The 21668-nt window shown below is 56.5% G+C and overlaps 1 protein-coding gene across 2 annotated transcripts in view; it reads left to right on the top strand.

Annotated features, from left to right (window-relative positions):
* Positions 1-21668, top strand: part of B4GALNT4 (beta-1,4-N-acetyl-galactosaminyltransferase 4) — a 66751-nt gene that overhangs the window by 40172 nt on the left and 4911 nt on the right. Inside the window, exons 9-17 of one of the 2 annotated variants that reach the window (XM_076065433.1) lie at positions 4033-4099; positions 7699-7848; positions 9301-9410; positions 10334-10458; positions 13779-13864; positions 16326-17265; positions 18312-18835; positions 19597-19750; positions 20873-20945. In XM_076065433.1, the coding sequence (XP_075921548.1) occupies positions 4033-4099; positions 7699-7848; positions 9301-9410; positions 10334-10458; positions 13779-13864; positions 16326-17265; positions 18312-18835; positions 19597-19750; positions 20873-20945 (2229 nt within the window). Of the gene's footprint in view, positions 1-4032; positions 4100-7698; positions 7849-9300; positions 9411-10333; positions 10459-13778; positions 13865-16325; positions 17266-18311; positions 18836-19596; positions 19751-20292; positions 20390-20872; positions 20946-21668 lie in introns of those variants that run through there. The other variant, XM_076065432.1, reaches the window with a different exon arrangement.

Raw genomic sequence — 21668 nt, 5'->3', positions numbered from 1 at the left:
CCAGTCCGTCCGTAGAACAACCGCTGTCAAAAATAAATTTAGGGACGAGTCTAACGATGGGGCAGTCACAATATGGTACATATTTTATGAACCCCAGTGGGGATGATGGGCTATAACTCGAGGAAGCCTTCATCCAGCAGTGGCTGATTATTCGTCTTTTTTCTAATCACGGTCGTTGAGCACAGGGCCCAAAGGCCCGATATAGCAAGCGGCCAGCAACCAGCAGCACCCAAACGTCCTAGAGTTGTTCACAGCTACCCAGGGGCTCAGCGGCAGAGCGAACAGCTCGGGACCTTTGGGTCGTTGACTCAACCCATCATCCTTCCTTGTGGCGCTTCTAAAACGAGTACCACTTTGTGCGGGAAGAACAACAAGTGGTTGCGTTAGGAAGAGCCCCCCCCCCCCACCACCCTCCCCCCACTGCACTCCCCCCCCCCCGCCCCTGTGCCCCCGCCACGTGAACGTGGAATTTCTGGCAATGGCTGGAGCGAAGCCGCAAACGGGCGGGATGACGTTCTCGACGGTCATTTCAGCAGGAGGTCACTCCGACCACGTGTCTACGTGCGCGCGTGTGTGTTTGTGTGTGTCTGTGTGTCTGTGTGCGTGTGTTTGTGTGTATGGCCTGGCACAAGCGTCGTGGTGACGTTACTGCCACTTAGTGGCGAATGGCGGTTGTTGTGTATGTGCCCTGGTGGTCCCCCTCTTAAAGAAGGGCGACCGCACAGACTGTAACAACTACAGGGGCATCTCACTCCTCAATGTGCCGGGAAAGGTCCTGGCAAGGATTATTCAACATCGCCTTGCCAGGCACGCTGAGGAGAGGCTTGCGGAGCCCCAATGCGGTTTTAGGAAAGGGCGGTCCTGCACAGATGCCATATTTTCTGTCCTTCTGCTACAGCAGAGGTGTAGGGAATTCCAGCAAGACCTACATCTCTGCTTTATTGACCTGGTCAAGGCCTATGATACCATCAGTAGGCCTGGGCTCTGGGTTGTTCTACGTGCTTTTGGAGTCCCTGACCCTCTGCTCACGATCATTAAGGACCTCCGAGATGGTGAGCGAGCCTGGGTAAAACTACGTGGCCGGAAGTCAGAGCCATTCCCTGTACACCTTGGAGTGCGACAGGGATATCCTCTGGCTCCCACATTATTTAACATCTATTTTGACCACGTAGTTCGTGAAGCCTTCAATAGCTGTACCGGGGGAATCTCCATTTGGTAAAGATATAATGGGAGGCTGATCGATGCCCGGGTGCGGTCAAAGGATGGCTCCCAATTGGTCAACTACGTTATGTATGCCGATGATCTGGTAATTGCAGCTCACTCAGAGGAGGAGTTGGAGACGCTGCTGCTGAGACTGGAGCGTGCCACTAAGAGATGGGGCCTTACCATCAGCCACACCAAAACTAAGCACCTGCCTGGGTATTTTGTACCATCGGACACTCCACCCCCACAACTCCCAATCGGTGATGGGGCAGGTGTGGAGAGAGTGGAGAGTTTCCCATACCTGGGCAGTGTGCTTATGACCGGCTCCAGTTTAACAGCAGAGGTCTCACTCTGAATCAGTCGAGCGGCAATATCTTTTCATCTGTTGCGTAACGCTGTGTGGAAGCTACCTGGTCTGTCGTTCCGCACTAAGCTTCAGGTCTTCTCGGCCACGGTCATTCCCTCCCTTCTCTACGCTTGCGACACTTGGACCCCCCTAATGGAACATCTTCGCCGGTTAGAAACATTTAGGCTAGCCTGCCTACGATCCATCCTGGGTTTAACCAGGCTGGATTGTGTGAGGAGCTCACAAATCCTTGAAAGATCTGGGCAAGGTCCCATCGGTGAGCTCCTCCAGCAGGCAAGGCTGCGTTGGCTGGGTCATGTAGCCCGCATACCCAGCCACCGCATGCCGAAACAGCTTTTGTTCGGCCGGATCGAGGGAGCTAAACGGGCGCGGCACGGGCTAGAGAAGAGATGGAGTGATGTGGTACAGGAGGACGTGGAGCTGAGTGGACTTGCCGATGACTGGTACCAGCGGTGTCAAGATCAGCCTCTGTGGAGGAGGCTCGTGAAGGATGCTACTGGGCAGTTGGAGGCAGTCACCCTCCAACAATAACGGAGGGCTAAGGAGCGACGCTCACAACAACGAGCGGAGCGCCGGGTGGCTAAAGCACAGCAGGTTGGCACAGTAGGGGGCACAGGTTGTGCATCAGCCATTCATCTTAGTCAGTCGTCCCGTGGCACCTGGGTCTGCCCCATGACCTCCTGCCAGCGGGCGTTCGACACTTCACGTGGCCTCAAGGTGCACATGGCCTGTCACAAGCGTCGTGGTGACGTCACCGCCACTTAGTGGCGAATGGCGATTGTTGGTTGTTGTTGTGTGTTTGTGTGCGTGTGTTTAATAGTCTAGGGAAGATTGACGATGCCGATGATGAGGCTGAGCCGCGCGCATTGCCAGGCGATGCATTATTAACGCGACTTTACCCGGACGCCAGGAGGAGGAAGCGTGGCGCGGCACTCCGGAAGATCGATGTCCCCCCCCTCTCTCGTCTCACAGACGTCTCACAGACAAGAGAGAGATAGGCAGGAGGGGGGGGGGGGCAATGATGAGGATGAAGCTATTCCTGGCACTGCGCCCTCTCCTCACATTTTAATCCTCGGGACTCCGCCTCTATTGACCGATTCAGCGTCTCAGTGCCCGGTGGCAAATTTGTTGGTAACTAAGACCCAACAATCCGCTGATATGTTTCTGTGTGTGTGTGAGCGAGTTCATTCTTGAAGAGATGGTAGGTTCTTGTCTTGTGTGTGTGTGTGGGCAAGGTCATTCTTGAAGAGATCGTAGGTTATTGTTTTGTGTGTGGCAGCTTATAAACTTTAGTTTCGTCTGGTTTTGACGAATTGCCGATCGATCGCGACGCGAGGGGGCGGGGGGAGGTAATTCTGCACCGCTCTGTCTCAAACGGAGACCGTCTCCCCCGCCCAGTAGGGGCTCGCGATCGATCGAGAACATCGTTTTTTTTTCTTTGCACGAAGAACGCGGAGCTCTTTCGGACACCGTGGCTGCTGTTCATTGATTGAAAGTGATCCTGATAATGTCCGTGGGACGTCGCGTCTATGTTAATGAAACATCATCGAAGACTCGCGCGAGTCATATTATTCCGACGCTGTCACATCTGTCCCAGTCGACTGCGCCTTCTGTATGGGATAGAGTGCTGCCCCCTCGCACGCGAGGGTTTTTGCAACCGGGTGCACCGGTTTTGCTCCCCACGCGAAGCCGCACTCTCAACGGTGGAATCGTTCCAAAAAGCGCAATGTGGCAGGAACCTCCTGATAATATAATAATCCTCGTAATTACCTGGGTGTATTTTTCCTGGGTAATTTAAGGGCATTGTTAAAACGGCGACTCTACTCGTCACACTTATCTCTTGGACACGGACGCGCTAATTGAGGCCAACCAATGTCTCAGTTGCCCAAGGGAGCATGTGCTGCGATCGACTGCCCGTTATTTACACGTTGATGAAATGTCAGCGCGATGGAATCACAAAAGGCGAGGGTGGCATGCTTGACCGTGACTTTTAAATAGATATATATTTTTTTTCTGAACGAAGCGCTCAAATTCATGTCGGAAAGCTTTGGACAGATCGCCCGGGTGTAACGCCTGGTACACAGGAGGAGGTCGGTTCGATTCCGACCCTCACGCATGTGTATTTTTGAGTTCGCACGTTCCCCCTGTGTCCGCGTGCATTTGCCTCCGTGTCCTCCGGTTTTACCTCCACGTTTAGAAACGTGCGCTCAGAGTATTTGGCTGTCTTACGTGTCCACACGATGAGCCAGCTATCACGTGCGATAGCCAGGTCGCTTCTGAAAGAGAGCGTGCATAGCCCACTGGGCCTTACCCGGTAAACTATGGACAGTGTCGTTCAGTCGAGCTACGAGAGAAGAGCTACCCGTTTTTTGTTGTCGTTCTTTTCTTCTTTAAACGACAACGTAATTCCACCTCGTGTTGTTGCTCCTCCGTCCCCTCTCCGCCCTGCGTCACCCGCCCAGTGGAGTCGCCTCGGTGCTCGCGGGCGGTTCCGCGTCGTCGACTCACGCCACCTGTCCCTCTACGCAGGTGAGAGCCGCACAGAGCACAACAAGGTCGCCCGCGTAGCCTCGCAACAGGCCGCTTGGGGGCAAGTGCCGTGAGCGAGTCGCGCCTATGAAGGCCGGCACGGCGCACGAGGAGGTGGGTTGGTCGGCACCACGCCCTGCGGGCCTTCGTCCCTCCGGTGTGAGATTTTGACACATTTTGACACACTTTGCACCAGCCAACTCATTTTGGGCCAAGTGAGCCTAGGAGAGGCCCAAGACCGGTTCAGATATTCGTCGCCGGTGTTGAGGACTGCGAGTGGGAAGGCGACTCGGCTCGCCGGGGATTCGTATTGCAGTGCGCTAACCACTGCACCACCGCTCCCCGTCTCACAACAGTCCCACACATACTCTTTGGGTCTTTCGGTAAAGTCACGTACATAGCAAAATAAAAATCACGACGTTTCGATCGCAACACAAGCAATCGTCTTCAGGTGAAAAAATACAGCAGGCGAACTGCTGAGGCAGGACTCTGCTTCCACTCTTACACACACCGTCACGCTCACACGTACATATATGTACGCTCACACCTGCCACAAAGACACACACACTCTTACACATGAGCAATCGCCATCACACACCTATACAGGTATTTAAAAAAACCCCGCAATGCCACACACACTCACCGTCACCCTGTCACACACACTCACTCACCTCCGACTCTCATTCCCTCACCCCCAGCCCTTCTACCTTCACCGCCATCATCCCCTCTCGCTACTTAGCATATATATTGACTACATTTCCATCATGACTGACCCAAAACTCCCTGTGGATTTTATGAGCAAGTTTTTTGGGTTTATATTGTTGTGTGCACTCGTGTGTGGTGTGTGTGCTCGTGTGTGTGTGGTGTATGTGTGTGTGTGGTGGTGTGTGTGTGGTGTGTGTAGTGTGTGTGTGTGCTCGCGTGTGTGGGGAGCGGTAGTGTAGCGGTTAGCGCTATGCTGCGCTAAGAAACTGGCGACTCGAGTTCGATTCCCGCTCACGGCCAATATCGGTGACAATTATCTGAACTGGTCCTGGGCCTCCTCTAGGTCGACTCGGCCTCAAATGAGAACCTGGTGCGTTGCGTTAAAACATCGCCACTGGGGAGACAAAGGCGGCTGGGCATGGTGCTGGCCACCCACCCCCTCGTGAGCCGTTCTGGCCTTCATGTGTTTTCGCTAACAGCACTTGCCCCAACAGTCTGTTAAGGCTATACAGGGGTGATTTGTCTTTGTGTGGGGAGCGGTGGCGCAGCGGTTATCGCACTGCGCTATGAACACCGGCGGACCCGAGTTCGATTCCCGCTCACAGCCACCGACACCGGTGGTGGCTTATCTGAACAGTGGCGAAATTGTTCATCCGCTTTTGGGCCTCCCCTAGGTCGACTCGGCCTCAAACAAGTACCTGGTGTGGTGTGTACGTATCAGCACCGAAGGCAGCCTGGTGTGGTGCTGGTCACAAGAAACCTCTCCGTGACCCTTCCCAGCCTTAACAGGGGCTCGCTGACAGCATGAAGTGGCTTCGTATTGAGAGTCCGTCTCATTCACACAACGAATATTCCCCCCGTACAACCTGAAGAGACTATAGGAACAAGCGGTGTTAGCGAGCAGCACCTATGAAGGTCGTTGCGGTAAACGAGGGGGTGGGTGACCAGCACCACGCCCGGTCGTCTTTGTCTCCCAGTGGCAATGTTTACACACCGTACCAGGTACTCGTTTGAGGCTGAATCGCCCTAGGCGAGGCCCAGAACCGATTCAGATAATAGTCACTGGTGTTGACCATGAACGGGAATCGAACTCGGGTCACCGGTGTTCGTAGCGCAGTGCGGCGCTAACCGCTGCGCCACCGCTCCCCACCCACCCACCCACGGGCACGGGGACAATATCACTCGCACATCGGCATGCGAGCCGTGCCCCAGGCACTCACGGCCATCCACTCGAGCCTCCGTGAAGCTCCATCGCGGATGATGATGAGAGTCGGTGTGCGGGTGAGGATGGGTGGTGATGGGTAGAGAGGTGGGCAGAAGGGAGACGCGGAGATCGCTTCACGCTTCGGTGGGGAGGGTTTTTTTTTTAAAAGCCACACAGTTGCAGGGCCCGGAGGTCCAGAACGTCAAGCGGCCAGGAACAAACAGCACCATGAGGGTTGTACTTGATGAGCGCAAGACATTTCTTGAATTGAGCGTGGTGATTATTATGAATGTTATTTTTGTAAGAGCTTTAAAAGAGACGATGGGATGGAACTGCAAACTTGAGCAGTGCGAGAGAAGAAGCAGAGAGAAATTTGTTTCTATCCACTGCTGGATGAAGGCCTCTACAAGCCGCCGCCTTTGGTGACGAGAGGCTGACGGCCTCCGTGGCCTTGCCCCGCCACGCTGTGTCGCGGCGTCTCCCGTCTCTCCTCTGTCCCGTGGCGGCCTCTACGATCCTAGCCTCCACACGACCCTCTCCTCTGGGGCCTCGCTCGGCCTGCTGTGCTCAGTCTCGCTCCCCTTCGCTGGAACCATCTTCACCATCACAACAACAACCATCTTCACCATCACAACAACAATAACCATCGTCACCATCACAACAACAACCATCTTCACCATCTCAACAAGAACCTGCAGCTTGTTCCTATCTCCCAACAACCCCAACCTCTTCTGCCCGACCCCATCATCATCATCCTCATCATCATCCTGCTGCTACTCCCTGCCCCCCAGCTACGACCAGGCCAAGCACAACCCCTATCACTACCCTACCCCTATCACTACCCTACCCCTATCACTACCCCACCCCCTTCCACTACCCCAACCCCTTCCACTACCCCAACCCCTTCCACTACCCTACCCCTATCACTACCCCAACCCCTTCCACTACCCTACCCCTATCACTACCCTACCCCTATTACTACCCCAACCCCTATCCACTACCCGAACCCCTATCACTACCCTAACCCCTATCACTACCCCAACCCCTATCACTACCCTACTCCTATCACTACCCCAACCCCTTCCACTACCCCAACCCCTATCACTACCCTGCCCCTATCACTACCCTACCCCTATCACTACCCCAACCCCTTCCACTACCCCAACCCCTATCACTACCCTGCCCCTATCACTACCCTGCCCCTATCACTACCCTACCCCTATCACTACCCTACCCCTATCACTACCCTACCCCTATCACTACCCTACCCCTATCACTACCCCAACCCCTATCACTGCCCTACCCCTATCACTACCCTACCCCTATCACTACCTTACCCCTATCACTACCCCAACCCCTTCCACTACCTCAACCCCTATCACTACCCCAACCCTTCCTCAACCACTCCCGCCTGTTCTCCTGTCATTGCTCCACCACTTTTAACAACAACAACAACAACCCACACCACTCTTGATCTCAACCACCATCACCGTGTGTGCAATGTTAACATTGCTGTAAAGCGCCTTGGAACGAGGTGCTCTGAAACAAAAAAAACCTGTGAAAGATAGGAAAACGAAATTAGTTTGACTTTTCCGCAGCCCTCTGCCGAAGTGAGGGCGAGCGAGAGAGGGCGCGTCGACTCGACCTCTCGCCGCTGACCACACGGACTGTGTTCGACTCCCGTGCGCAGACGAGAGGGGCCTGGGCATGGACGAGACGGGTCACGTGCCCCTGACCCCGGGGGGGTTAGGGGGGCCCCCACCCCGGGGGGGGACGAGCCCCTCCCCCAAACACCCCGCCGCCATGCTGGCGTACAGCCCGCAGGACACCTTCTTCACGGGTGAGGAGGCCACGCCCATTGTCTTGAGATGCACACGTTGTACACGGGCAGTACAGAAAGTAGGTTGACAGGTTCAAAAACTAGTAGCGTATTATTATTACTACTACTACTACCAGATCTCGGAATATAAGCGTGTCATATAAACATAAACACATTGTTTGGTGATGATGCTGCAGTTGCAACGTTGTCATTGGTGCACAAACACAGCCAACAACAACAAACTCACACTCAACAACAACAACTGTGGCCTTCAAAGATCAAAATATAAAATAGGCCACGTTTCGGGCAATGGCTCTTATTCAGGTTACACAGAGGCCAGAGCAGAGAGGCCCACTCTACCTCTATTGCCTCGCTGTGTTTTGTGAATAAGGTCCATCGCCCGAAACGTCGCCTCATTGATTTACTTTCAAGGCCACACGCGGTGTTGCTAACGAACGAGTGTGTTGAGATTTAAGTGGGGAGTGGTGGTGCAGCGGTTAGCGCTCTGCGCTACGAACCCGGCGACCCGAGTTCGATTTCTGCTCACGACCCAACACCAGTGACGATTATCTGAACCGGTCCTGGGCCTCCCCTAGGTCGACTCAGCCTCAAATTAGTACCTAGTGCGATGTGTAAACATCGCCACTCGGGAGACAAAGGCGGCCGGACGTGGTGCTGGCCACCCACCACCTCGTGTACCGTGCCGTCCTTCATAGGTGCTCGCTAACAGCACTTGCCCCTACATTATGTTAAAGCTATACAGGGGATCTTTGTTGGGTTTTAAGCATGCCGCGTGTCAACTGGTCAACAGTGCAGCGACGACAGAGACCTCTGGCAACAGGGGCGGTGGGAGGCTCAGGAGCGACGTGGGCATAGCGGTGGTACCTATCAACGACAGGGACGATATCCCAGCACAGCAATTAGCCGGGCAGCCGTGGCTCTGCACGTTGGCCTCTAACGCAACAGTGTTGAGGCAGGCAGGGGTTGGTGGATCACCGCACACAGATGTTGTTGTGAAGCTCCCTTCCCGTGGGCGTCGAGAGGCATTGTCCCCTGGCTAGCCCGGAGACGGCGGTGCCAGCAAGTGGACTAATCGCCATCCGTTTCCATCTGTGTGCGGGGATACAGCGTTGCCCCCTCGCGCAATGCGAAGGCTTGCTCCGGATGCTCCGGTTTCCTCCCCCACGTGTCTACTAAACACAACTCATCACTTGAGAACAGCTTGTCGTTGCCTTTAGTTTGTTGTCCTTCCTCCGCACCTCCGATGGCTACGTACGGTGCGGACAGAATTTCAACATACGTACAACTGGCTGAAAATATCTTAAAATAAAAAAAACCCTGCATGGCAGGACACTCTTGAGAACGAGTGACATGACTCCGCGTGGCTTTCCTGGATGAACGAGTCAAATTAAACGCTGCTGGAGAGCCCATCCACCCCATCCACCCCATCGCCCCCGTGTGCGCCCTGCCCAGTGCCCCTGCTGGATGAGCGCTGGCTGGCTGGCGGGCTGCCTGGCTGTGCCTACAAGCCGACCTACACCATCCGGGGCCACCCGCTCCTGCGCTACCAGGGCCTCCAGTTCGTACGTACGCGCCGCGGACGTGACTGCAGTGTACTTTCGTGCAATGAGGAAGCCCCATTGCCCGAAACGTCGCTGATTTTGTTTTTTTTTTTCCCGTGTATAGTCGCAGTGTTACTGATCGATGTGTTGTGATGTCTGTGTGTTGGCACGTGCTGTGCGAGTGATGTGCTGTGTTAGCGTTGTACTATATTAGTGACGTGTTGTTGTGCTGTGTTAGTGGTGTGCTGTGTCGGTGCTGCGTGCTGTGTCAGTGCTGTGCTACTACGAGTGCTGTGTGCTGTGTCAGTGCTGTGCTACACGAGTGCTATGTGCTGTGTCAGTGCTGTGCTACACGAGTGCTGTGTGCTGTGTCAGTGCTGTGCTACACGAGTGCTGTATGCTGTGGTATACAAGTGCTGTGTCAATGCTGTGGTATACAAGTGCTGTGTCAATGCTGTGCTACTACGAGTGCTGTGTGCTGTCAGTGCTGTGCTACACGTGTGCTGTGTTCTGTGTCAATGCTGTGGTATACAAGTGCTGTGTCAGTGTTGTGCTACACGAGTGCTGTGTGCTGTCAATGCTGTGCTACACGAGTGCTGTGTGCTGTGTCAATGCTGTGCTACTACGAGTGCTGTGCTACACGAGTGCTGTGTGCTGTCAGTGCTGTGCTACACGAGTGCTGTGTGCTGTCAGTGCTGTGCTACTACGAGTGCTGTGTGCTGTGTCAATGCTGTGCTACACGAGTGCTGTGTGCTGTGTCAATGCTGTGCTACACGAGTGCTGTGTGCTGTGTCAATGCTGTGCTACACGCGTGCTGTGTGCTGTCAATGCTGTGCTACACGCGTGCTGTGTGCTGTCAATGCTGTGCTACACGCGTGCTGTGTGCTGTCAATGCTGTGCTACACGAGTGCTGCGTGTTGTGCTGCGTGTTGGTGCTGCGCCAGGTGTACCTCTCCTACGTCTACCCAAACGACTTCACGCGCCTCGCGCACATGGAGAGCGAGAACGCGTGCGTCTACGAGCAGCGCGCCCTGGGTGGGGGGGCGGCGGCCGGGGGGAGCCCCCATGGGTAACGCGCACCCCACGTGCGTGTGCGTGTCTGTGTGTCTGTGTGTACACGCGCGCGTGTGTATGTGTGTGTGTGTACACATGTGTGTGTATGTCTGTGTGTGAGTGTGTGTACACGTAGCGCGCTGCGCTATGAACCTGGTGACCCGGGTTCGATTCCCGCTCACGGCCAACACCAGTGACGATTATCTGAACCGGTCCCGGGCCTCCCCTAGGTCGACTCAGCCTCAAATGAGTACCTGGTGCGGTGTGTAAACATCGCCACTAGGGAGACAAAGGCGGTCGGGCGTGGTGCTGGCCACCCACCCCCTCGTGTACCGTTCCGGCCTTCATAGGTGCTCGCTAACAGCACTTGCCCCTACAGTCTGTTACAGGCTATATGGGGGATCTTTGTCTTTGTACACGTGTGTGTGTGTACACGTGTGTGTGTACACATGTGTGCGTGTGTGTGTACACGTGTGTGTGTACACATTTGTGTGTGTACACGTGTTTTGTGTACACGTGTTACATATTTCAGTTTAACTCGTGGTTTAGTGGTAATTAATTGAAGGTGGAGGGGTTACCAGCCCCTCGCACCCTTCCAGAGCCCCCGTTTAGCCACTGTGGTGGACACAGACGCCATGAGGAGAGGAGACAATCGGAATTGGCCCTCCCCCCACATCACTGTCCACGACAAAGTTGCCCGTCCGGCACCGCGAGGAGGTAGGGGGTCAAGGGATGGCTCCCTATTGCTCAACCACGTTATGTATGCCGATGATTTGGTAATAGCTGCTCATTCAGAGGAGTTGGAGACGCTGCTGCTGAAACTGGAGCGTGCCACTAAGAGTTGGGGCCTTACCATCAGCCCCACCAAAACTAAGCACCTGCCTGGGTATTTTGTACCATCGGACAATCCACCCCCACAACTCCCAATCGGTGATGGGGCAGTTGTGGAGAGAGTGGAGAGATTCCCATACCTGGGCAGTGTGCTTATGACCGGCTCCAGTTTAACAGCAGAGGTCTCACTACGTGTCAGTCGAGCGGCAATATCTTTTCATCGGTTGCGTAACGCTGTGTGGAAGCTACCTGGTCTGTCGCTCCGCACTAAGCTTCAGGTCGTCTCGGCCACGGTCATTCCCTCCCTTCTCTACGCTTGCGAAACGTGGACCCCCTTAATGGAGCATCTTCGCCGGTTAGAAACATTTAGGCTGGCCTGCCTACGATCCATCCTGGGTTTAACCAGGCTGGATTGTGTGAGGAGCTCAAAAATCCTTGAAAGATCTGGGCAAGGTCCCATCGGTGAGCTCCTCCGGCAGGCAAGGCTGCGTTGGCTGGGTCATGTAGCCCGCATGCCCAGCCACCGCATGCCGAAACAGCTTTTGTTCGGCCGGATCGAGGGGGCTAAACGGGCGCGGCACGGGCTAGAGAAGAGATGGAGTAATGTGGTACAGGAGGACGTGGAGCTGAGTGGACTTGCCGATGACTGGTACCAGCGGTGTCAAGATCGGCCTCTGTGGAGGAGGCTCGTGAAGTACGCTGGTGGGCAGTTGGAGGCAGTCGCCCTCCAACAACAACGGAGGGCGGAGGAGCGACACTCACAACAACGAGCGGAGCGCCGGGTGGCTAAAGCACAGCAGGTTGGCACAGTAGGGGGCACAGGTGGTGCACCAGCCAGTCATCTCAGTCAGTCGACCCGTGGCACCTGGGTCTACCCCGTGACCTGCCCGCGGGCGTTCGACACTTCACGTGGCCTCAAGGTGCACATGGCCTGGCACAAGCGTCGTGGTGACGTCACCGCCACTTAGTGGTGAATGGCGGTTGTTGTACACGTGTGTGTACACGTGTGTGGATGTCTGTGTGTGTGTGTGGGGAGGGGGGGTAGCGGTAGTGCAGTGGCTAGCACGCTGTGCCTCGAACCCGGCGACCCGGGGGGTGTTCCGTGCCGGCCTTAATAGTTCGTAGGTGCTCTCTAACCGCACTTGTCCCAACAGCCTGTTAAAAGCTATGCTGGGGTGGGGGGGGGCGATCTGTGTCCATGTAATTGGAGTGCGGGGCAGTGGTTAGCGACCTTGCTGCACTCTAAAGCCAGCATCCTGACTTCACTTACCAGCCGCGTCTGACATTGGTGGCGACACTTAGGTCGCCTCCGCCTGGAAACAGCACCTGGCGCCGTGCGTAAAGCACAGCGTGTCAACACCTGCCCACTGCTACTACCCCAGTCGTGTGCCAGGGCTGCCCTTAATAGGTGCTCGCTAACAGAGTCTATGAAGCACGTGGGATGGTTGCCTCTGCTGGCGATAGGGCGAGCGCTTGCGGTCGGCGGGGTCAAATAATCGACGAGGGTTTTAATCGATCGTTTACGATCCATGCAAATTCTATTTTAATTTTAGGCTTCCGGAACTTATGAGCGAAAACTAACGAGGCAGGCTATGCAGAGGAGTTCAATAAAACACAATCAATTATTGAATTATATTCTTGAATCGATTCTTGACCCCAAATCATGGGTCACGGGGGGGGGGGGGGGTGTGAATCATTAAATGATAACTATGAGTCATAATAATAACAGTAATTTAATACATTTGGTACGTATAGCGCACGGCTATCATCACGAAGACAAGGCGCTACGTCTCACCCGCACAACCCGCAGTAGTTTTCACAGAAGGGGGCGATGGGTCGCTAACTGCTGCCCCTGCGTGCGTGTGCGCGATCCAAAATGTTTAAATTTGCGGCGTCATTTTTCAAACTTGGCATTGCGTGACCCCGCCGGCGGCACGCAACGCCCTGCTCGTTCCTACTGACGTCACGGGGATCTTTAACGTCCACCATTGCGAGCAGAGCAGATGGCGCGCAGTGGCACGTTACGGTTAATGCATCCACACCGCGGTTATGACCGGGGCGGCCCGCCGGAGTCAAACCGCGATTCCATTCTGCCCATCCCCTGACCCTCATTTGAACCGACTCCATTATTCAAATCACTAAACGTGTTGTGAACACACCACCACCTGACACAGCCAATTAGTAAAGTTCGTCACGTAAACAAAAAAATGTGGCGAATCGCCAGAGGAAGCTGTTTTTTTGTCATCACCAGCGAAATGTTGTAATCAAATTGTAAATGTTGCGCGTTTGATCTCCAGCACACCGGTATGTGCTCAAGTAGTAACTAATTGGGCACATTTTGTTTTCACGACATATCTCACTAATTGGCTTGTGTTGGGTGGTGTTGGTGGCGAATTAACAACACTTTAATATTCACGCCATCTCATCCAAATAAAAACTTGTATTACCAATACCAATGCTTTCCTCTTTTCTGAACTACTCCCCGCCCCCCTCCCGCCCTGCAAGGGTGGACTTTAGCCGCTACATGAAGGTGGACGCTGCCGAGGCCGGAGGGCAGGAGAACGCAGCCACTCAGTTGCCACGACCCCCAGGTAAAAAAAAAATAACCAAACGAGAACATCGCCGCGATCATTATTCCTTCTTGTGCGTGTTGTATGTGCGGTGAACTTCTTTCGCATCGTACGTAGCCTACCGTGTTCATTAGGAGGTGCGGGGGAAGGACAGCAAACTACGAAACGCAAAAATCAATTCCTAAAGAAGTGAGTTTTCAATCCGGATGATTTGAAAGTGCATAGCTCAAGTGGCTTCCCTATAACGGAAAGAAGAGCGTTCCAGACGGCCACATCGCGCGCGTCTGAACGTCTTTGTTCGAGGGCTACCCTGAGACACGCCGAGGGAATGGATCGCGTGAGAGAGGAGGTCGGTAGCGACACAATCGGCCCGTGTGCACAGCAGGTGCCAGGTGGACGGACACCTGGCAGGGTAACAATATCGATGATGATTAAAATAATAACGCTGTTCATTTTTATACGCCCGCAGCAGCGTATAAAAGTGCATCTCCCACAATATCGCAATCGACGAGGATCCACAGACACAAGCTGGAAGGCGGCAGCAGCAGCAGCCAGGCTGTGGTGAGCCGGCGTTATCAACGATTGCTCAAGCTCTGCGATCCGCTACGTATTGGGATATTATCAGCCAACAAATGCGGGGAGGAAAGGGGGCAGCACCCGGTGACAACCCACGCGTGCGAGGGGGCAATACTCTATCTCACACGGAAGGGACAGACGATGTTAGTCCGCACTTTGTGATACTGCCTACTCCTTGCGAGCCAGGGTACGGCACACGTTCGTGCGGTGATCCACCAACCCCCGCCGCTGCCTCCGCAGTTAATGAACACAGCCCGCGTGCAGCAGCGTAGCCACCATAATCGAGAATGTGCAGGCTTTATTCGTCGGCAAGATGGCATTAAGATTCACCATGTTTTTCACAATCAGACCTGGCGACCGCTGTTAAGATTCTGGGGCCCGCCGCTTATTGATTTTGTACAATTAGGTAATGAGTATTATTGGGATTTATGGACGGGGGTTATGACGACGACGATGATGTCAGCGCAGAGTGATCCATGCCGGAGAGGTACAGCGGAAGGTCTTCAAAGCGCGCGGCCGATGCGTTTTAGAGCTCCTTTGCAGCATGAACTGGAATCTCGCCGTGACATCGGAGCCGAGTAAAGCCGAGTCCACAGCGGCCCGTTGATGCCCAGTGTCTGACGATTATCTGCACCAGTCCTGGCCCTCCACTAGGTCAACTCGGCCTTAAACGAGTACCTTGACATCCAGAAATGTCAGGCCACCACCTGTGCTGGCACTGCTGGATGAGGGCCTCCCCGTGCCCTGTGGGTCGCGGGGTGGGGGGTTATGTGACCATACTTGACCACAATGATCCGTGCAGGTTGGTGAAGAGTGCCCTCTGGGTCCCTACCACGCTGCAGCCTACAGCAACCTGCCGTGCATCCTGGGCAATTCAAACACTGCCCAAGCTCAACCCTGTGCATCCATGCATCTCTGTATCTCTGTTACCTGTCTGTCTCATGTCATGTGTCTCTCTGTATCTTTCTGTCCGTCTATAAATATTTTCTCCCCCTTGTTCTCGATGGGCCCTCTCTCCCGCAGTCTGCCCAGGACTTGACTTTGATTTGAGAGAGACCATCCATGTTTCATGTTCTCGCAATGTTTATGTTTGTCCACTGTTACTTGTACGGCCGGTTCAGCTTTATAGACGATTACTCCAAGAGTTTGTGTCCACATTGAAATATGCCGACGCACAACGCTGCACGTACCTGATAGTTGGTCATCACAGAATGGAGAAACCCCGGTGTAGCCAATAAGATCGCCAGTTCAGATCCCGGTCGGAGGTCCGCTCGGGACCACCATCATCATCATCATCATCCCTTTGACGTCGATAAAACGAGTACCACTTTGTGGGACGTCAAGCGTGGTTGTCCTGTAACGGATGGCCTCACCCCCACCATAGCATTGTGGAATTCCTACCGCTTGCCGTCACGCAGGAGACGCGTTGGCCGAGTGCGCTCGAGTCGCCACCTGCTGTCCTTGGTGGGAGACTGCGCACGGACTCGGCAGCGTCGATGCGATTCAAGCGAGCCTCAGCTGATGACACGCTGCATGTCCAAACCGGTCCCGAGTTTTGCTTCTTTTGCGGAGAGACGGATATATGAAGGAGACCGATTATCGAATTTGCTATTATTATTATCATCACTCATTATTAACAGGATCTATGACCTATCCACTGCTGGATGAAGGCCTCCCCACACCTTGTATCATGTGGGCTATCTGACCATACGTCACCACGCTGGTCGGTGTGAGTTGATGAACGGGAGGTGGTAGGAGGAGGAGGGAGAGAACCCAGGAGCAGTTCAGATATCGCTCGCCACTGATGTTAGCCGTGCCCGGCAATCAAACCTGGAACACCACTGGCTTCATTACGCAGTGCGCTAACCGCTGCGGCACCGCTCCTCTTCCCCGTCGCGAACCGCAGACGCGGAGAGGCGAGCGGTCACGGGGAGGGTCACGGAGAGGGTCACGGGGAGGGTCACGGAGAGGGTCACGGAGAGGGTCACGGAGAAGGTCACGGAGAGGGTCACGAGGAGGACCGCAGCGGTGGTGGGGAGCGATCGTGGGTGCGTCGGCCCCGCGAGTTGGGACCGCTCCGCGCGAGCTGCACGAACGGGTAGCCGAGCCCAGGAGGCACCCACGGCCGACGCGAGGCCCTCGGGGTCGCGGCCTCCGCGTGGCTGCGGGGCGCAGGGGCCGCGGACCTCCGTCTCTCCGGGGGCGCCCGGGACGAACGGCAGCAGCGGCGGCGTTGGCGTCCGGCGCGACGAGGAGTCGGCGTCTGCCGGCGGAGCGACGAGGAGACCTCGCCGCGACTCGAACCCCGACCCCGAGGCGGGGGACGCTCGCGGCTGGCTCCGGCGGTCCGGCCGCGACTCCCGCGAGAGTCGGGAGCACTCCAGCCGCTCCCTCCTCGTCCTCGAGGGCTTCGGCCCCGAGCCAAACATCTCGGAGCGTCGGGGCGACCTCGACCGAACCGGGACACGAACCGGGACTTCGCTCCTCCTCGGCGGCGGTGGCGGCGGCCGCCTGGCAGGGGGAGGGGCCGCGCGCCCCCCGATCGAACCCCCGCCGCCCTCCCGCACCCCGGCGGTGACGGCCGCCGAAAGCCGGGGCCCGGGTCCGGGACGCGCGGGGCCGGGGCCCTCGTCCGCGGGGCCCCCCGAGAGGCCGGGCCGCGGGGAGGCGGCGCTGGACTGGGGCCGCACGTTCGCCGCGCGAGGCCGCGTGGATGTGGAGCGGGCGAGGTCGGACCGCATCGACCTGCGGTGCAACGTGGCCGGCAACGCGCTGGCGCCGGCGCGCGAGGCGCTGGCGGTGGCGCGCAGATTCGTGCAGCTGCTCAACGCCCGCGGAGCCCAGCGGTGAGGAACGGCGGTGAGGAGCGGTGAGCAGTGGTGGTGAGGAGCGGTGGTGGTGGTGATGAGCGGTGGCGGTGGTGGTGAGGAGCGGTGAGGATTGATGGGTGGTGGTGAGTGGCGGTGGTGGTGGTGAGGAGCGGTGAGGATTGATGGGTGGTGGTGAGTGGCGGTGGTGAGGAGCGGTGGTGAAGATTGGTGAGCGGAACTAAACAGCGGTGAACAGTAGTAAGGAGTGGCAAGCGGGAGTAAGCGGTGGTGAGGAGCGGTGAGTGTTGGTGAGGAGCAGTCATAGGGAATGATTGCTGGTGAAGAGCGGTACGCAGAATCATCCCATTCACATGCAAATCAATAGGCAACAAAGCTCCTCCATCCTGCATCAGAGACGCCTCAACCAGATCAAGCGAGGCCGCAGACTCGACCCTGGCAGGCGCTGATGACGGGCTACCCTCACGCCCAGCAGCAGCAGCAGCAGGCTGCTGCTGCTGCTGCTGTAGGCTATAGGCTGTAGGTTGTAGGCTGTAGGCTGCCACGGGGCTGTGCGCCACTCAACCAGAGGACGATTCACTTCTGCGAGTCGCTTTATCTCTTCGCTTATTAAACCGAGGAGAGCCTCGTCGAGTCTCGAGGCTCTTTCCTGCGAGGGGTCCTGCTGCACGGCGAGGCACGTGTTGAGTAATTCCCGTACCCTTGGGTTCGTGTGCCAGGGGAGGACGTGCCACGTCTGCGTCTGCGCGCGCGCACTGCACGTGGCCAAACGCGTTAATCGCCATCGTCACGACGAAGGGACCATGGCCTACAACGTTGTTGTTGTTATTGTTTTCCTCGCACTTTCTGTTTATAGGTGGCGTTGTGTCACCTGTGGTGTCGCTCTCCTGTTAAGGGGAACGGTGCCGCTGCTCCGTGCACTCCCAATTGAGTGATTTGCCAATCACTCCTCGGCACGGTAGGGGGGGTGCCGTGCTCTGCTGCGACCCCCCCCCCCCCCCCCCGTCGCGTTCCGTTCTAACGCCGCCTGCGTCCATCATCCCCGGCCCCGCGTTGCCGCGCAGCGCGCTGCGCCTGCGCCGGGCCGTGGCCGTGGAGAAGCGCCGTGACGGCGCCAGGGGCGGCCGCTACCTCCTGGAGCTGGAGGTGGAGGTCAAGGTCGGGGCCGAGGCCGGCTCCACCGAGGCCCCCGTGGCGCGCCTCTCGCAGTACGTGTACGCCACGTGGGCCCAAGGTCCCCTCCGCCGTCGCGGCAGAGGCGGCGGTCACGCCGACGGCGAGGACGACGAGGACGACGACGAGGAGGAGGACGAGGAGGAGGAGGAGGACTACCGCGGCGACGGGCGACTCCACGGCGGTGCGGAGGTTTACGAAGGCGCCGCCCGCAATGACGACGACGACGCCGCCGCCAACGACGGCGGATACGACGAGGAGGACGAGGGGGACGAGGGGGACGAGGGGGACGGCGTGGACACGAGCAGCGACGTGGCGCTGCCCGTGCCGGCCTCCAGGGCGAGGGCCTTCCACCTGTGCAGGCCCCAGGGCTTCTCGTGGAGGCCCAACGTGATGGTCCACTTCATTGTGCCAGGTACAGAGCCGGACACCGCGTGACAACATCGCCCCCCCCCCTCCCCCCCCCCCCCATTGCGTAAATCTTGCTCAACGAGGCTCTCCTGGGTAAACGAGCAGAATAATAAAATAATGATGTTATTGTTGTTGATGATGATAAGAGGTAGGAGGCCAGAGTGAGTGCAGAGGTGGACGAATGTGGGTGTCAGGAGACACGCACGGAACGATGTGTATGACTGGTGTTGTCTTGCGTGGGAGAGCGGTGGCGCGGTGTTTAGCCTACCGCGCTGTGAACTCGGCGAACTCGATTTGGCTTCCCGGCGATGGCCAACATCAGCGGCTAGTGCTACCTGAACCGGTCCCTGGGCCGCTCCAAACTTCACGAGCCCGCACTAACCTGCACGGTGAAGTATGGTGATATGAAGCGAGACCCGTAACCGGCACGGCGTGGGGAGGCCTTCACCCAGCAGTGAATTGATCACGTCCAACGATGACGACGACTATGACACTTTGGGCACACAGACACGGAACGATGTTGCGTCGACATGCCGCTCGTCCAAGTTGCCGTGCGGCAGCACGTGCCCTTGCCCGCGTTTCTGTGACGTAATCCATCGACGCGTCGGGCACGTGGTTTTGCTTCTTCTTCATCTATCAACAAAACGAGGTTTGCTGGGCTAGGCGGGGGGGATGTCCCTCCTGGGGAGTGTCCCTCCGAGGGGGGAGATCCTCCCGTCCGTGCTGGTGTCGTGCGCGTGTGCCCCCCCCCTCCCCCCCGAGCAGTGAAGAACCAAGCCCGCTGGGTGCGCCAGATCATCTGGGACCTCGAGGAACTGTCCAGGGTGACCGGTGATCGGCGCTTCTCGCTGATCATCGCCGACTACGACAGCGGCGACATGGACATCGAGAGGGCCCTGAGAGCGAGCTCCCTGCCCAGGTTTTCCCTCCTCCTGACCCTCACCCCCCTCATCACCGCCCCTCGTCCAGGCAGTGCCCACAGTCGTCGCGAGCGCCGTAGTGGACAATGCAATTCTTTCAAAAAAAGATTAAACAAACAATAACCAAATAATTTATCTCCCCCACCTACCTCTTTCTCGTTTCTGTCTCTCCACGTGAAGTATAAACGTCAGTTTCACACATCCCATCGACCCTTCCCCATCGTCACACGGCGTCACAAAAAGCCAGACCCCCCCCCCCCCATAAAATATGACGTCACAAAGCTCTGCCCCCCCCCCCCCCCCCAAAATAAAACATGCTTCAAATCGCTTTAAACTATTGTCATTGTAGTGCGTATTTAATGTGGCGCTGCACTCTGATGTTGTAGGAGCAAACATTTATTTAAAAAGTCTATTTAATTAAGTAGAACGTGTTGTCTATATTTATTTAAACTTGCGCATTTTGATGTGACGTCACATTTCTCAAACTCCACCCCCCCTCGTCACACATCGTCACAAATGTCTGACCCCCCCCCCCCCCCAGGTGCGTGACGTCATTTATGGACGGCCCCTTTCCCACCTACCGCGTGCAGCAACCAAACTGAGTTTTTTTTTGCCAAATAAAAAAAACTTAAATGTCATGGAGTTATTCTGTGCGGTCATTGTTGACGGAGCTGAGACCTTCAACTGGGTAAACTTACACCCCGGCCTGATGAGAACGGGGCTGGAACCCCGGACTTGAACCCCGGACTTGAACCCCGGACTTGAACCCCGGACTTGAACCCCGCCACGTGTTGCACAGCGGACCTCGTGTGCTCGCGTCCCCAGGAGTAGTTGGCGCGCTGTGCTATGAACTCGGCGACCTGCGCACCATTCCCACTCATGGCACAAGGCGGTCAAGGGCCTCTCCCTAGGTAGACTCAGCCTTAAATGAGTACCCTGTGCGGTGTGCAGTAAACATCAGCGCTGGGGAGACAAAGGCGGCCGGACGCGAGTGGCGCTGGCCACCCACCCCCTCGTCGTAGGTGTACGGCACCGGCTTCGCTCGCTAACGGCACTTGCCCCGAAGGCTTGCGCATACTACACGGGGGATCTTTGTCTGTCTTTGCGTGCGTGCTCGCCAGTCATCAGTACGTGAGGCTCCAAGGGAACTTCGAGCGGTCGGCCGCTCTGCAGGCCGGGGCTGACCTCGTCAAGGTGAGTTCACGCGACCGTCGCTGGCCAGCAAAGTGCCCGGAGAGTTCCACCTCGCGGGGAGAAGCCGCGCGAGGTGGATCGCGACGTGGGTTCACGAGGCCTGCCGATACTAAAACCTTCCGGACTAATCGGTCCGGGTGTTCGGTATTGGTGACGAGCTGAGCGGCGTCGATACCTCCCGCCTGCCCAGCCCCCCGCACCGATCCCCCCCCGCCCCCCCCCATGTCTAGCGACGGACAAGCAGCTACTGTGCGACCACAGCCTCTCCCGTCCGCAACTCTGAGCGATGATAACCACTTTGGCGTGAAGCACACAGATTCGGCCAAAGGAGAAATGTTAATGGGCTCCCACTTGCAGTGGCGTGCGAGCAAAATAAAATAAACATGTAAATATCCACCTTTGTACATTGTATACCCGCACTGACCAGTGTGGTGAAGTATGGTCAATTGACCGCCCCCAATCCATCCATCCCCCACCCATGATGTGCACGACGTGGGGAGGCCCTCATCATCCATACAGCAGTGGATTGACAAAAGGGGATTGTAAGGGGTGGGAATGTCTCTCGTTGTGTTGACTTCCTCGTCAGAGCCACGATGGGGAGTTGGGTGGTGGGGGGCAGCTGTAGACAAACCAAAGTCTCCGGTGAAGCCAAGAGGGGGCGCCATAGTCACGAGATTATATCTCTGACTCAACATTCACACCACGATATTTCTATCTCTGACT

The sequence above is a fragment of the Petromyzon marinus genome, chromosome 7 (genome assembly GCF_048934315.1).
Source record: "Petromyzon marinus isolate PM22_M1 ecotype Great Lakes invasive population chromosome 7, UKy_Petmar_22M1.pri1.0, whole genome shotgun sequence".
Lineage (NCBI taxonomy): Eukaryota > Metazoa > Chordata > Hyperoartia > Petromyzontiformes > Petromyzontidae > Petromyzon > Petromyzon marinus.
This window is presented reverse-complemented; position numbering and strand designations above follow the sequence as displayed.